This window comes from Anomaloglossus baeobatrachus, chromosome 4 (genome assembly GCF_048569485.1).
Source record: "Anomaloglossus baeobatrachus isolate aAnoBae1 chromosome 4, aAnoBae1.hap1, whole genome shotgun sequence".
Lineage (NCBI taxonomy): Eukaryota > Metazoa > Chordata > Amphibia > Anura > Aromobatidae > Anomaloglossus > Anomaloglossus baeobatrachus.
Window position 1 is genome coordinate 664,634,440 of NC_134356.1, and position 17,111 is coordinate 664,651,550.

General features: G+C 45.3%; 1 protein-coding gene across 10 annotated transcripts in view; it reads right to left on the reverse strand.

Annotated features, from left to right (window-relative positions):
• Window positions 1-17,111, reverse strand: part of CACNA1A (calcium voltage-gated channel subunit alpha1 A) — a 405,981-nt gene that overhangs the window by 188,342 nt on the left and 200,528 nt on the right. For all 10 annotated transcript variants that reach the window (XM_075346630.1, XM_075346628.1, XM_075346625.1 and 7 more), the window contains 9 exons: window positions 15,543-15,655; window positions 14,932-15,044; window positions 13,455-13,586; window positions 13,018-13,090; window positions 12,824-12,941; window positions 11,501-11,568; window positions 10,295-10,401; window positions 9,361-10,170; window positions 3,085-3,500 (listed from right to left, as the gene is read on the reverse strand). In XM_075346630.1, coding sequence (XP_075202745.1) covers window positions 3,085-3,500; window positions 9,361-10,170; window positions 10,295-10,401; window positions 11,501-11,568; window positions 12,824-12,941; window positions 13,018-13,090; window positions 13,455-13,586; window positions 14,932-15,044; window positions 15,543-15,655 — 1,950 coding nt within the window. The remainder of the gene's footprint in view (window positions 1-3,084; window positions 3,501-9,360; window positions 10,171-10,294; window positions 10,402-11,500; window positions 11,569-12,823; window positions 12,942-13,017; window positions 13,091-13,454; window positions 13,587-14,931; window positions 15,045-15,542; window positions 15,656-17,111) is intronic.

Sequence of the window (17,111 nt, forward strand, 5' to 3'; positions counted from 1 at the left end):
TTAATGTAACCTAGGACACCTTCTAAGATCATTTGTCCTAAAAATTTTGATCTTTAAAATGTCTTCTTTTTTTTAAAGTGACATCCAACTTGACCACCATTATAGCCCCCAAATTTCGAATGTCCTACTATTCTGATTGGGTCTTACTGAAATCCATAATATTGGGGATTGGTGTCTCCTCAATATATCATTGTTCACACTGAGCCTATAGAGTTTACACCTACCGTAGTTTTGCCAACAGCCAATTATCCGAAATCGTAAAATCGCGACAATCCGGAAAAAGTATAAAGATTTGCTAAGTAGTAATTATGTCCGTGTCGCACTACGACTACATGTAAACTGAGTTTTTAAATGTTTTTTTTTTTTTTTTTTTAATAGGCTCAACATCAAAATCCACATCAAATTGTACCGGAAGCAGTTTTTTTCATGTGGATTTTGAAGCAGATTCATGAGATAAAACTGGAACATACCCTAAAGGCCCCGTTACACGCAACGACGTATCTAACGATATATCGCCGGGGTCAGGGATTCCGTGATGCACATCCGGCATCTTTAGCGACGTCGTTGCGTGTAAAGCCCCCTTTAGTGTAACCTCCACTTAACACTAGTTTGGGCATGTAGCAGTTTCATACCTGCAGACCACATGCATGCCATGATTTAGGGCTGTGATCATAGTGTTGGCCATTAACAATCCCGCACCTTAGTTTGACCTCTATTTAACACTAGAACTACTGGACTCGTGACACCTATATAGAAATACATGGTGCAAAGTAGTCAAAATGACTACCTCAGTAGTTCTAGTGTTAAAGCACTAACTGGAAAAAAAAAAAAAGATTTTTCTCCAAAAAGCAATGTATGTATGTTCAAGTTCTGCACAATTACTGCAGAATATTTACTACACCTCAAATATGCATAGTTTGCAAAATGTAACACAGTGCCCTTCTCAGTGCTCTGCACTAATGAGCTTCATGTATCAGAAAGTAAAGGGACGTTTAGGCTGCCAACGTTCACTTGAATACTGTGCTTACCTTATGGGTATGCACAAAAGAGAGGGACGCAGCCCTATTACATACATCATTGTAAGTATAATACCCCCTACACTACATTTAAATTTGTGGCTGGTCCTGTTCCCTTCCCAGCACTCGTAGAGAATGATATATGTGGTTGTTTATAAAAAAAATCTAGCAGTCTAGTCCGTACCACAAATGGAAAAGGCTAAAATGGACAAAGTCTATAGTAGAAAATAGGACCAGTTCAGAACACAACTTGATCTTTTTAGTGGGCTAACGCTGAAACCTTCCATAGAGATCACTGGCAGAATGTGATACAAGTGAAGATGCTGAACCGATTGAAAAATATCATGTAAAGCTATGTTCACACTTCCGTTGTTTTGCATCCGTCACAATCAGTTGTGTGACTGATGCAACGGATTTGTTGCAGATAGTGGCACAACTGATGTGACTGATGCTGCAAAACAATGATCCGTTGTTTTTTTTACTGTTTAACCGGCGACAGGCTATTAACAATGATCAGCTGATTGCTCACAGTAGCCAGCTTCCGGGTGATCAGCTGATCGCTCACAGAAGCCGGCCGCCGGGAGATCAACTGATTGCTCACAGTAGCCAGCCTCCGGGTGATCAGCTGATCGCTCACAGGAGCCGGCCACTGGGTGATCAGCTGATCGCTCACAGAAGCCGGCCGCCGGGAGATCAGCTGATCGCTCACAGAAGCCGGCCTCCGGGTGATCAGCTGATCGCTCACAGAAGCCGGCCGCCGGGAGATCAGCTGATCGCTCACAGAAGCCGGCCTCCGGGTGATCAGCTGATCGCTCACAGCAGCCAACCGCCGAGAGATCAGCTGATCGCTCACAGGAGCCGGCCACTGGGTGATCAGCTGATTGCTCACAGTAGCCAGCCTCCAAGTGATCAGCTGATCGCTCATAGAAGCCGGCCGCCGGGAGATCAACTGATTGCTCACAGTAGCCAGCCTCCGGGTGATCAGCTGATCGCTCACAGAAGCCGGCCGCCGGGTGATCAGCTGATCGCTCACAGGAGCCGGCCACTGGGTGATCAGCTGATCGCACACAGAAGCCGGCCGCCGGGAGATCAGCTGATCGCTCACAGAAGCCGGCCTCCGGGTGATCAGCTGATCGCTCACAGCAGCCAACCGCCGAGAAAGAGAGATATTGATTTGAATAATTAAACACAAGAACTGAGCATGCGCAGTGAAATCAAAAGGATTCCGCTGCTCAAAAAAAGTTACATGCTGCGTTCCTGCCGCCCGACGGTCAGTCGTTCCACGACTGATCAGTCGGGCGAAGGATGCAACGCAAGGCCATCAGTTGCAATCCGCCGCTCATACAAGTCTATGGGAACAACGGAATTCGCTAAACGGATTGCGTTGTTTCTCAAAGGGGCGGATTGTGACGGATACTAAATAGCAGAAATGTGAACATAACCTAAGTTGTTAACACTAGAACTACTGGACTCGTGACATCTATATAGAAATACATGGTGCAAAGTAGTCAAAATGACTACCTCAGTAGTTCTAGTGTTAAAGGGGTGGTCTGAAATCCAACTTTATTTTCATTCTAAATTCCTATCTATTCAATGCCATAATCTAAACTATTTTCTGATCTACTTGAATTACAAATGTGTGTGTGTGCTCTCCAGCTAGAGTAATCAGCTCCATGGTTTGGCCAGTGAGATGGCACCACACCCTAGTGCTGGAAGCTGCCAGTTATAGTTAATCTACTCTGCTTTAGTTCCTGTGCTATCTCCTCCTGCATTACTAATTATATTCCCATTGTCTGACCGTGACCTGTTTCCTAACCATTTAGCTTCCAATTTTGTACCTTAATTGCCCTCTTAGGCCTGACCCGGCTGCCTGACTACTCCTGCCAGTCTGCTAACTTTGTGGCCCCAGTTGCAATAGTGTTTTATAACGCTATCAAGTTTTTTGCTGGGGTAAGGACAAGTATCTGATACTAATTTTATAATAATAATAATAATAATAATTAGATTTCTTTAAGAAAGTAGTCCATGATATAAAAAAAAACTGCCCCAAGTGGTGGGGAGACATTACCCTGTCCCACAGCATTCTCCACAGGTGGAGGGAAAGGTGGTGGTATATCCACTGTGGTCTGCTCTGTAGCTTTAGTCCCCTTGGTTTCAGTGGGGTTACTCAGTGTTTGCCCAGATTCAGGCCCCATGGGGGGAGGGCCAGAGTTAGTGGGAAGTGGTGTCCTTTTAGGGGCAGAATTCATAGTAGGAGCACTGTTGTTGTTTGCACAGCTGATGTGATTGCCCATTTTGGCCGGGCTGTGGTTGAGGCCTCCACCAGTCCCCACTGCGGGGGCTTCAGTTGTCGCCAGCTTGTTGTTACGGATGTTGTCCATATTTTCAGGCTGTTGATTTTGGTTTTCCTGGCGGGAGCGATCTTGAATTGGACGAGTGGTGGAAAGATTTGGGCCTGAGCTGGGAACAGGGGCTCCTGGGTCCCTATAAGAGAAAGCATGATAATGTTATTCAAGAATTACAACACCATAAAACTATCTGAGGCTCCTAATGTCATTCTCCTAATGTTTCTTTACACACATTATATTAGTAGGCAACTGACATTACAGTCAATTCCAATCCACAACCAATGGTGGAGAACAATGTTTCCCGTTATACTGTAGAACCAATTTCACCATATATTTATTTGTGCTGTGAGCATCTCTGCCAAACCTTCCCCTTCATGTCACAGACGAATACGCAAGCTGCTCCCCAATACTTAGTATAAGCCGTGTGGTATAATGTCTGCAGACCAACAACAGCTCGTTTGCTAGGAAACATTATTAGCATTTATATGATTTTAATTATTGTGGTATTAGTAGAACTAAGCCTTTTAATTAAAAGCACAATCTGAAATCAGTCACCTGGCCACTGGAGACTCTTCTCTCCAGACTATGGTAATTTATGGTAGTCTGTACTTTGTGCAGACTTATAGGTTTTCTCATCATCGTAAATGGGCAAAATTGCAAAGTGCTTGTAAAAAGAAGCAACTTTGCAATTTACCTCTTATTGAACACACTCTCTGTTCTCGAGAACTGAGTGATTTTAATTCTATTGTTTATGGCTCATTTCCTAGGTTACCAGCCACCTCTGTAGCCTATCAGAGGTGGACAGTTTCTAGTCAAGGAGAGTCCACTTCAAGTGATGCTACAAAGCTGGTCCGACTGTTGGATGCTTTTGGCTTCAGTGTCCTTGTGCACCTCTGATGCTGAAGATGCAAAGCTGCCTCTGCATGTAGCATAGGAGAGCACACAGTTTGGGCCAGCAGCAAGACAATGGAGCTGGTCCGAACTGTCATCCATTCAGGAGCGCACCACTACCCACACCCTGACAAGTAGGAAGCCAGGAGGCTGGGGAGCGGTGTACTTCTGAAGAGAGCAGGAGAATAATCCTTGAAACTAATAGGTTGCAGCAGTGAAATGGGGACACTGCCAAAAAAACAGGTTTAAGATTAGAAAATAGGATACTTTTTTAGGAAGCGGCATCAGCTAATGTCATAAAACCTGTATATAGAAAAGAAAATGGGTCCGAACGACTATAAAGTGTGGATACCTAGAGTGCAGTAGAAATTTACACCTCTAATCTCTGTTTCTGTCTTCAGCGCTTAAAGAGAACCAACCACTAGTATTTTGCGATATGAACTACAGGCACTAAAATGCTGAATTCAGGCATACCTGTTGTAGAAATATCCGATGCTTGGTTCATAAAATATCTTTAATCAAAGTTTCAGAAATGCACTGCACTGTGATTGACGGGTGCAACAGGGGTGGGCCTTTGTGGGTCGGGTCCTCGGGGTTTATTTCTCCTCCGGTGTCCTCCTGGCTTGCCCCTTTTCTTTATTTGAATATTGTGCCACCATTGCTGTTGTTGGCGGTGCATGCGCATTGCCATAGTAATTCTGTCTTCATTGAAATGGCGGCAGAGTTTGCTCATGCTCATACTACGATCTCTAGCGCCTTTTTATTGAAGAGACTGCGGTGAAGACTATGAGCAACAAGGATGCGTGCGCAGATGTAAGAAAAAAAAAAAATCTGCACATGCACTGATGCCTCTCATAGTCTTCACCGCAGTGTGTTCAATAAAATGGCGTCAGATCGTGGTACACGCATGCACGGACTCCAGCGCCATTTTAATGAAGATAGAATCACTGTGGCAATGCACACGTGCCACCAACAACAGCAATGGCGGAGCTGAGCGATATTTAAATAAAGAAAAGGGGGCAAGCCAGGATGATGCCGGAGGAGGAGGAATAAACGTCGAGGACCCAACCTACAAAGGTCCGCCCCCGTTGCAACTGTCAAAGTGAAGGGCATTTCTGCAACTTTGATTAAAGATATTTCATCAACCCAGCATCCGATCTTTCTACAACAGGTCTGCCTGGATCCAGCATCTTAGTGCCACTATGGCACTGCCTTTAGTTCATATTGCAGAATCTCTGGTGGTTGTTCCTCTTTAAGACCCGCGTACAGATAAAACTAACAACGCCTGAACCTCCCGATATTGGCAGGATCGGTCTACACTTTGGGGGCTTCTAACAGTTCCCCAACAGATGTTGTTGGGGGAAAAGAAGGATCCAGCTCGTCCATTTTATGACACCCAATTCTTTTGCTCTCCAGGAGATAGCCTCTGCTAGAGGAGTCTGGCAGCAGCTTTCTCATGGAGAACACAGGAGCTAAGCCGAGGGCTCCTGTGTATGGAAAAATCTGTGGAGATGGCTGTCTGCTGAACAATTATTTGTCCAACTGCTATGTATGTTGTATGGGAGGTTTAGCCTTCAAATTACCTCTTTTGTGCATTGAAGTGCACCCTCAATGGTTATATGCTGAGACAAACAATATGGCATGTCTCTTATATGCTTCATTAGCATACAGCGTGCAGATCATTTATAGGCTTAAAGGGAATCTGTCAGCAGATCTTTGCTTCATTTGAGAGCAGCATGTTGTAGGCAAGGAGATTGTGAAACTAACCATGTTTAACTTTGATTACTGGCTGCTTGCCCTTCTGACATTACAGTCATATGAAAAAGTTTGGGCACCCCTATTAATGTTAACCTTTTTTCTTTATAACAATTTGGGTTTTTGCAACAGCTATTTCAGTTTCATATATCTAATAACTGATGGACTGAGTAATATTTCTGAATTGAAATGAGGTTTATTGTACTAACAGAAAATGTGCAATCCGCATTTAAACAAAATTTGACAGGTGCATAAGTATGGGCACCTCAACATAAAAGTCACATTAATATTTTGTAGATCCTCCTTTTGCAAAAATAACAGCCTCTAGTCGCTTCCTGTAGCTTTCAATGAGTTCCTGGATCCTGGATGAAGGTAGATTTGACCATTCCTGTTTACAAAACAATTCCAGTTCAGTTAAGTTTGATGGTCGCCGAGCATGGACAGCCGCTTCACATCATCTCACAGATGTTCAATGATATTCAGGTCTGGGGACTGGGATGGCCATTCTAGAACATTGTAATTGTTCCTCTGCATGAATGCCTGAGTAGATTTGGAGTGGTGTTTTGGATCATTGTCTTGCTGAAATATCCATCCCCTGCGTAACTTCAACTTCGTCACTGATTCTTGCACATTATTGTCAAGAATTTGCTGATACTGAGTTGAATCCATGCGACCCTCAACTTTAACAAGATTCCCAGTGCCGGCAATGGCCACACAGCCCCAAAGCATGATGGAATCTCCTCCAAATTTTACTGTGGGTAGCAAGTGCTTTTCTTGGAATGCCGTGTTTTTTTTGCCTCCATGCATAACACCTTTTTGTATGACCAAACAACTCAATCTTTGTTTCATCAGTCCACAGGACCTTCTTCCAAAATGTAACTGGGTTGTCCAAATATGCTTTTGCATACCACATACGACTCTGTTTGTGGCGTGCTTGCAGAAACGGCTTCTTTCACATCACTCTCCCATACAGCTTCTCCTTGTGCAACGTGCGCTGTATTGTTGACCGATGCACATTGACACCATCTGCAGCAAGATGATGCTGCAGGTCTTTGGAGGTGGTCTGTGGATTGTCCTTGACTGTTCTCACCATTCTTCTTCTCTGCCTTTCTAATATTTTTCTTGGTCTGCCACTTCTGGGCTTAACAAGAACTGTACCTGTGTTCTTCCATTTCCTTACTATGTTCCTCACAGTGGAAACTGACAGTTTAAATCTCTGAGACAACTTTTTGTACCTTCCCCTGAAAACTATGTTGAATAATCTTTGTTTTCAGATCATTTGAGAGTTGTTTTGAGGAGCCCATGATGCCACTCTTCATAGGAGATTCAAATAGGAGAACAACTTGCAAGTGGCCACCTTAAATACCTTTTCTCATGATTGGATACACCTGCCTATGAAGTTCAAAGCTCAATGACGTTACAAAACCAATTTAGTGCTTTAGTAAGTTAGTAAAAAGTAGTTAGGAGTGTTCAAATCAAGAAATTGATAAGGGTGCCCATACTTTTGCACAGTTCAAATTTTGTTTAAATGCGGATTGCACATTTTCTGTTAGTACAATAAACCTCATTTCAATCCAGAAATATTACTCAGTCCATCAGTTATTAGATATATGAAACTGAAATAGCTGCTGCAAAAACCCAAATTGTTATAAAGAAAAAAGGTTAACATTAATAGGGGTGCGCAAACTTTTTCATATGAATGTATCTAAGAATTAAGTTTTGAGGTGAGAGAGCTGTCCCACCAACACCTGGCTCTCTATAGAGATTGTGCATTGACTGTGAGGTGTCAATCACAGGAGAAGGTGTGCCGGACAACATGGCAGGAGCAGCTGGCCATCAGGGTGATCAGGTTCTGGCAGCTAAAACAAACATAGGAAATAAACAAAAGATCGGGCTGTGACAAGACGGGCATACCTGAACTTTCTGTCTTACCCCTTGCAGCATGCTGGGTTCAGCTTATATAGCTAAAACCTGCTGACAGATTCCCTTTAGGCCTCTTTCACACATCCGTGTCTCCGGTACGTGTTTGGTCCGTTTCCTCACGTACCGGAGACAGGGGCACATCTAGACTCATTAAAATCAATGGGTCTGCGCTCACGTGCGTATTCTGCCATGGACCGTGTGTACGTGTGGAGTATGCGTGTGCCCGTGTGCTCCACACGTAGATTTGTCCGTTTTTTTTCTCCGGCATCACGGGTGTCACACGAAAAGCAAACGGGTCACACGTAACACAAGCAGACCCCACGGATGTGTTCCGTGTGACACACACTGGAGAAAACACATGTATCTGCGAGAATAAAAAAAAACCCTTTACTCACCTTCTCCTGCCCTCCTATCTGTGCCGCTGCTGTCATTTGCTTCCGACCGCCGCTCATTATGCTTCACTGCGGCCGGAATCAGCAGCAGCGGGGAGTCGGCAGGGCCGGAGACCAAAGATCAACACCATTGACAGCGAAGCTAGGGACAGGTGAGTAGAAAGTTCCCGTTCTCCGTGTGTTATCACGGATAACACACGGAGAACACATGTGTGCCATAAACACGGCTCACGGAGGGCATTACGCACCTTTGAAAACGTGCTTGGTTTTTCACGGGTGTGTGAAAGAGGCCTTAAAGGGGTTGGCCACTTTCTCGAGACAGCCATTGCCAGACTCCTCTGGCAGCAACTTATCTCATGAAAAACAAAATGTGATACAAAAAAAACCAAAAAAAAAACAGTTTGCACTCTGATAATGCTAAAGTATGGAAACCATGAATATGTGAACATGGACCTGCATTACTGCTAAGGAAAATCTGAGAAAAATGAGATATTTAGCATATATAAATGGCCATTTGTATATCTGCCCAGTTGCCCCTTCACGGCATATCTCGTAACTGGGTCCCTGACGCTATGCTGAAGCCTCTCTCTAGGTTAAAAACCTCCTGTGTATGGGCAAGTAGGAACCTGCTATATAGGATAAGATTACCTGTGGCAACTGGGGGAAGGGTGCACGGTCAGAAGGTATGACCCTCTTCATATAGACAAAAAAGACTGACTGCACTCCTCGACCTGACGTGTGAACAGGTGCATAACTGAACATGAACGTTATGCACCTGTTCACACGTCAGGTCGAGGAGTGCAGTCAGTCTTTTTTGTCTAGAAAAACAAAATGTGGTCCAAAATTGTACATCTTTCTTTTTCCCCTGACAACACATCTCAGGGGAAAGTCAGGAAGCCCCCATACATGTTAGCGTGTCTACAGCTATTCATGCACATTTGATCTGTTTTTCATTGTGACATATTTCTTTTTAAAATGTAGTTGTTATATATGATTATTATATGCAGAGTGTGAGAATAACAACTTAGTACTTACTTTCGTCTCCGATGCCTCCTTTCTCTATCATCTCTCCCATCTCTCTTCACATCATTTTCATAGGTAGACTGTGCAGCATGCCGGTGCCTCCTTCTCCTTTCACCATCAGGTCCCTCAGTTTCCCCTCCTCCTCCACCGCCAGCCTCCCTTGTTCTTCCCCCCTCTCTCACATGTCGTGTTCTTCTTTCTCCTCCGCCTGCTCCTCCCCTTCCGCCACTGCTTGGTAAATACTCAGGCTCTTCCCCAGTTCTCCGATGTTGTCTATGTCTACGATGATCTCCATCTCCACGTGGAAGTGGTGAACCACTTCTGCTCTCCTTGCTTCCCCCACCCCGATGTCTCCTTGGTGGATCTTGTGGCGGACGTACTCCCCCATCCATTTCTCCTGTTCTTTCCTGAAAACCCAAATCCTGACTATCACGACTGATGTCCTGCTCCTTACTCCTTGGCCTACGACCCGGTTCCTGAGCAATGTCATATGCTCGGCCTGCCCGCTCCTGAAACCGTGCTTGTTTACGCAGGTAGTCTTCTGCTCGCTGGTGGGATAAACGTTGTTCCATAGGGGTCTTACTTTCTCCTGGTCGGCTTTTATTGGTGTTGTTATTTCTATTTTCTTGGGGGTCTACAACAAGTGGACGGTCCAAATGTGTCTTGACATCTGGACGTAGAAAGGACATCTTCCAACGCTCCTCAGGATCCATCTCACTGTACAGGGCTTCTCGACTATTCATCAAGTTTTGTCGACGCATCTCAGTTGTACGTTGTTCCCAAACAGACATATTGGTCTTCTGGTTCTTCTGCTTTTCTTTCCTACAAGATAGGTGGATAGACATAAAGACATAGATAAATATATAATTATTTAATAATATAATATTATTATACAATATAGAAAAGTGCAAAGAAAAATCACCAACATTGGAGGGTGAGTACTTACGCTGCTATAGACATATTGGTAGCTGACAGGGGACTGACTTCTGTAACCTCTTTTGCTTTCTGCATTGCCAATTTCTTATTAGCTGCCTCCTCTTCCTCCTGCTCATCCTATAAATATATAAATGTGTGCCCAAAATAAATGCATATGGACAGAAATATTGGGCCTCCTATACATTACAACTACCAGAGATTTTATGACTTCCCATTCTAAATCCATGGTCATTAATATGAATTTGGAATCCCGTTATATCTAAACCAGCGTACACTCTTCTGCAAAGGATTTCTACAAGATTTTGGAGGCATCTGTGGGAGTTTTTTCTCCGTTCAAACAAGAGAGCATTTGTGAGGTCAGACCCTGATGTGGTGAAAATGCCGGGCTTACAATCTCCATTGTAGATCATCACAAAGGTGTTCAATGAGGTTGAGGTCCGGACTCTGTGTGGACGCTCATGTTCTTCCACCAAACTCCCCCAACTAAGTATTTATGGACCTTGTGCACTGGCAAAGTCATGGGTAACAGAAGAGGGCTTTCCCCAAACTGTTGCTACAATTGTCCAAAATATCTTGTATGCTGAAGAGTTAAGATTTCCCTTCACTGGAAATAAAGCCGACCGCTGAAGAACAAGCCCATAGCATTTTCCTCCTCCACCAAATTGTACAGTGGGCACAATGTAGTCTAAAAGGTACTTTACACGCTGTACACGCTGCAATATCGGTACCGATATCGCTAGCGAGCGTACCCGCCCCCGTCGGTTGTGCGACACGGGCAAATAGCTGCCCCGTGGCGCACAACATCACTTACACCCGTCACACTACTTACCTGCCTAGCGACGTCGCTGTGACTGGCGAACCGCCTCCTTTCTAAGGGGGGCGATTCGTTTGGCGTCATAGCGACGTCACTAAGTGGCCGCCAAATAGCAGAGGAGGGGCAGAGATGACTGGGACGAACATCCTGCCCACCTCCTTCCTTCCTCATTGCCGGCGGGACGCAGGTACGGTGAGTTTCCTCGCTCCTGCGGTGTCACACATAGCGATGTGTGCTGCCGCAGGAACGACAAACAACCTCGCTACTCCCCAAGGCTGCATCAGGGACATGCTGGATTCCCATTTTTTAGGGATTCAGAGAGAAGTACCAGACAGAGAACATAGACATGATGTAAACCCAGGATTTTTCAGCGAGGGATAGAATGTATTAACGGTAACATACCTTGGTCAGCTCCTGAGCATTTGCAAGATTGTCCACAGCGATAGCTAAGAAGACATTCAGCAGTGTGTCTGTGCAGTGCTGGTTAAAGAGAATATTTTTTCCTTTTACCTTTATTTTGTATATATTATATGGAAATGGACTAGTTTCTTCCACGACCTTCCATAGTTGCACCTACAAGAAATGAAGACTATACCTCAAATCTTTTTGCACAAACCCAGACGTTATGTGTAGTTCTAATGCTATAATTCTTCATTTGCACCCTCAGTTTGAAGGTATGCTCACAGAAGCGTATGACTCGGACGAGTGCAATGTGAGAAAATCTTGCATTGCACTTGGACCAATGTTATTTAATGAGGGATGAGGTTATTTAATGAGATTCTGGATGAGCGAAAAGTCGCAGCATGCTGCGATTGTCAGCGAGAGACGTGTTACTCGCACTCATACAAGTATAAGTGAAACATCGGACTACACTCAGATGACATTCGAGTGCAATGCAATAATTGCATCAGCTGATAATGGAGGAGATGGGAAGGTTAGTCCCTCCCTCTCCTCTGCAGCTGTGATCTAATCGCAGGATCGGATCACAGTTGTATGACACTCAGCTCATGCTAGCAGCACAGCGGGAGTCAAGGGTCATTAGCATATTGTATAAGATACAATCGCATCGAATGCCATACCTTTGTGTGAATCCTGCCTTAAGCGGGCTTTACACGCTACGATATCGCTAGCAATTGCTAGCGATGTCGAGCGCGATAGCACCCGCCCCCGTCGTGTGTGCGATATTGTGTGATCGCTGCCGTAGTGAACATTATCGCTACGGCAGCGTCACACGCACATACCTGTGTTGTGACTTCGCTGTGACCGACGAACAATCCCTCCTTCAAGGGGGAGGGGCGCTCGGCGTCATAGCGATGTCACTGCGGCGTCACTAAGCGGCCGGCCAATAGAAGCGGAGGGGCGGAGATGAGCAGGACGTAACATCCCGCCTACCTCCTTCCTTCCGCATTGTCGGTGGAGGCAGATAGGAGATGTTCCTCGTTCCTGCGGTGTCATACATAGCGATGTGTGACGCCGCAGGAACAACAAACAACATCGCTAATCAATTTTTTGTTTCAGGACGATCTCTCCATGGTCAACGGTTTTGACCACTTTTGCGATCGTTTAAGGTCGCTAATAGGTGTCACACGCTGCGATGATGCTAACGGCGCCGGATGTGCGTCACAAACACCGTGACCCCAACGATAATATGTTAGCGATATTGTAGCGTGTAAAGCCCGCTTTTGACTCACAATTGACATTTTGTAGAACTCAGTATAAGGATACAGTTCCCAAAAAGGGTGAGGATGATAAAATAGACAGAGGACACCATTCCAGTTTTCACTCCTCCCTGAGACTTGATGCCGTCATACATTACTGCGTTCCAGTCTTCCCCGGTCAGTATCTGAGGATACACAGAATAGAGTGTTAGTAAAGCTGCCTGAAGAGACAGATTTGGGAGAAATTTCTTGATTTCGTACCTGAAAGACAGTCATTATTGCTGCAGGAAAGTTATCAAAGTTGGTAGATGGGGTTTTGTCAGTGAAATTAAACCTGTAAACAAAACCAGAAAACATGATTGGTGTCAGACTTTCCTTCTCCAATAGAAAGCAGAAGCATCCCTCAACCCAGGGGTGGACATATCACTGGTGCAACCTGCGCAGCCGCACAAGGGACCAAGAGGTAAGGGGCCCATTTCTGCCTCCAAAGCAGGTGTAATTGTGCATTTTGATGAGTTATTGGACTGTTTTGCACAGGGGCCCTTTTCCATCTCTCGCTGCCAGTGCTCCAACTGTTACTCAGACCCCAAGTGATCAGTGATCAGCTGTAATCTGTGCAGGACTCTGACAGCAAGTGTTCAATATTAGTTCAACATTGCCCATTATTAGCTCCCAAGTAGGGACAAGTGACTACTTACTGTCCACCAAACAGCTGCATCCCCAGTAAGGCAAAGACCACAATGAAAAGGAAGAGCAGGAACAGCAAACTGATGATGGACTTCATCGAGCTGAGCAGTGAGATTACCAGGTTACGGAGAGAGGCCCAATACCTGGAGAAGAAAAAAAACTGGTTACTAGATGAAAATAAAGTCCACTTTCCAGGATACATAGGCTGCATGATCCTAAAACTGGTTCCTCTATCTTTTGGTTAGTAATTTATTTGATGGTTCTGGAAGCAGAAAGTACCCGGCTGCTTCGTACCCCCAGAATTTATGGTACAAGCTTGAGATAGGCACCATTCTCTTTTTCTATGAATCTTGTATGGTTCAAGTCTTTATTACCCCATCTGAATCCATTTATACATTTAATATGTGAATGGAGCAGCACGGAGTAAGATATGAGGACCTGCAAAGAATAGTAAACCGACCACTGTGAAGACACAGCCCTGTTCAATATCTATCAGGAGTTAATGTTCTTAATTTGGCCAGACATGGGTCCCTTTTGTGTGGTAACTCATGTTTGTTCAGTCACTGTTTTCCACCTGAGCCTTCCATTGTCTTAGGTTGTGTATTGCATATGCAATGTAAATTCCCCCAGCCTCTCTGTCTACCTCACTCAGAGGAGAATTATACAGGAGAATTAACTGTGGGGATTGGAATGCCACCTAATAAGAGCACAGCTGTATTTCACCAATCCTGTAAGACCACCATAGCCTGGGATGAGTGCCTGGGAGATAGAAAAATGGACTGCTTGAGTCACCAGAGGGTACTTTTTGTTACATGGCTTCAATCTATCGGTTTCGGCCCCGGTTGGAAGTCCTTTACCCAGCCTAGGCACTTCGGCGCCAGTTAGGGGATCAGAAACTATTGTGCAGGAGTACCACCGAGGATTCTAGGACTCTGCTGGAAGAAACCCAGGTTGGGACAATTCGGTTACCTGGCTACAGACTTTGCTGTGCTCGTGAAGCTTCCTACGCTTGTCATTATCCTGTTCCTGGTGGGTGCCTGCCAAAAGCAGGGTTGGGTGCTGCTGGTTTGGGGTATGGGGCCCTGGAAGCTCCGAAGGTGCGAGTATTCTAATCTCTGGTGAGCCAGCGGAAGGGTGAGACTCGGCTGCCTGTTACATTGTGTGGTTTGCATGGTTTTGTGTTATATATCTTTGACTGTTGAGGATCCAATAAAGTCTAATTATTGTGGTTCCCACACCCTGTGTTGTCTGAGTAGTGTTCTGCCCACGGGTAAGGAGTTTGTGAGCGTTCAGTTGGGATGAGCCCCGGTCCATGCGGTCTTTCTAAAGGAGGCCTTGCCAACGGACAAAAGCACCCACTGACCCCTGTGTCTCCACAACTTGCTGAAACCAGTGTTCTTGAATTATGGTTACTTCTAATCCATGGACCTTCACGGCACATGTTGAGATTGTGTGACATGTTTTAGATCAGTTATCTCTGATACCTACTTTGTAACCTTGAATATGCGCAGCAAGCGGAGGGCTCTTAAGACGCTGATCCCAAAGGAGGTTCCGGGCTTCACCATTGCCCATATTACCTCAAAGATGCTCCCAGTGATAACCTGATAACATAGATAGAAGCATTATACTCATGGTTCAACGCTTATTGTAGTTCTTCTATGCACAATCACACATCTGGTTTAGGCTATGTGCACACGCTGAGTATTTGGTTGCACCAAATCTGCATCTCCTGGCAGAAAAAACTAGCGTTTTGGAAGCATTTTTGATGCGTTCTTTATGCATTTGGGATGGAAAAATGCTGGCAAAAATGCTGAAAGAATTGACATGCTGCAATTTTTCTTCTGCAAAGATTAAAGAAGCAACATGTGCACAAAACTTCAGAATTCTCATTGACTTTGCTGGTATAAGGATGTGCATGCATTTTGATGACAAAACTGTACCCAAAAACGCATAAAAAAAAAGGAGATAAAAACACACTATGTGCACACAGCCTTATGGTACAATCGCTGCAACGTTAATTCATCAAATATGTGAAATGTGAACATGACAACAGAAAAATAAAACTATCGAAAATAGAAAAGTAATTTTTATAGACTTACGGCACAGTCAAAGCAGTTAAACGATGAATGAAAATAAGGCCTGGTTCCAAGACCGTACATTTTTATAAACATTTCGGACATAAAGAGCCCAAGGAAAATGAATTCTGCATAGTCTAGAAATAAAGAACACAAAGTCAAAATTGGAAACAAATTGGAGGCACTTTACACAAAGTAAACTGTATATGGCTAGAACAGTTTTAGACTTTTGACCATTATGTTGCCCTGTGACTTGTCACTGTGGCAAGCTGTAATCAGGCTGAGGCTGCACATGAGACGATGCAGTGTTATGTCGCTCACAGGAATGGATTCAGTAAAAAAAAAAGCGCGAATAAATGCAGTAGCAAGTGGACGTCACTAACAGTTACTGTAACATTAATTCCTAATTCACACAAATTCCCTCAATAAACCAATTAAGATACCACTCTAAGCAAGGCCACTAATACTGAACACAGATCCAAGTAAAGTATTAGGGACATCGAGGAGCTGTAATCAGGCTAGGTGGAGGGAGAATGAGCAGCAGAGAGGAGGGACACTGAGGAGCTGTAATCAGGCTAGGTGGAGGGAGAATGAGCAGCAGAGAGGAGGGACACTGAGGAGCTCTCCATCAGGCTAGGTGGAGGGAGAATGAGCAGCAGAGAGGAGGGACACTGAGGAGCTGTAATCAGGCTAGGTGGAGGGAGAATGAGCAGCAGAGAGGAGGGACACTGAGGAGCTCTCCATCAGGCTAGGTGGAGGGAGAATGAGCAGCAGAGAGGAGGGACACTGAGGAGCTGTAATCAGGCTAGGTGGAGGGAGAATGAGCAGCAGAGAGGAGGGACACTGAGGAGCTCTCCATCAGGCTAGGTGGAGGGAGAATGAGCAGCAGAGAGGAGGGACACTGAGGAGCTGTCAATCAGGCTAGGTGGAGGGAGAATGAGCAGCAGAGAGGAGGGAAACTGAGGAGCTGTAATCAGGCTAGGTGGAGGGAGAATGAGCAGCAGAGAGGAGGGAAACTGAGGAGCTGTAATCAGGCTAGGTGGAGGGAGAATGAGCAGCAGAGAGGAGGGACACTGAGGAGCTGTAATCAGGCTAGGTGGAGGGAGAATGAGCAGCAGAGAGGAGGGACACTGAGGAGCTGTAATCAGGCTAGGTGGAGGGAGAATGAGCAGCAGAGAGGAGGGACACTGAGGAGCTGTAATCAGGCTAGGTGGAGGGAGAATGAGCAGCAGAGAGGAGGGACACTGAGGAGCTGTAATCAGGCTAGGTGGAGGGAGAATGAGCAGCAGAGAGGAGGGACACTGAGGAGCTGTAATCAGGCTAGGTGGAGGGAGAATGAGCAGCAGAGAGGAGGGACACTGAGGAGCTGTAATCAGGCTAGGTGGAGGGAGAATGAGCAGCAGAGAGGAGGGACACTGAGGAGCTGTCAATCAGGCTAGGTGGAGGGAGAATGAGCAGCAGAGAGGAGGGACACTGAGGAGCTGTCAATCAGGCTAGGTGGATGGAAAATGAGCAGCAGAGAGGAGGGACACTGAGGAGCTGTAATCAGGCTAGGTGGAGGGAGAATGAGCAGCAGAGAGGAGGGACACTGAG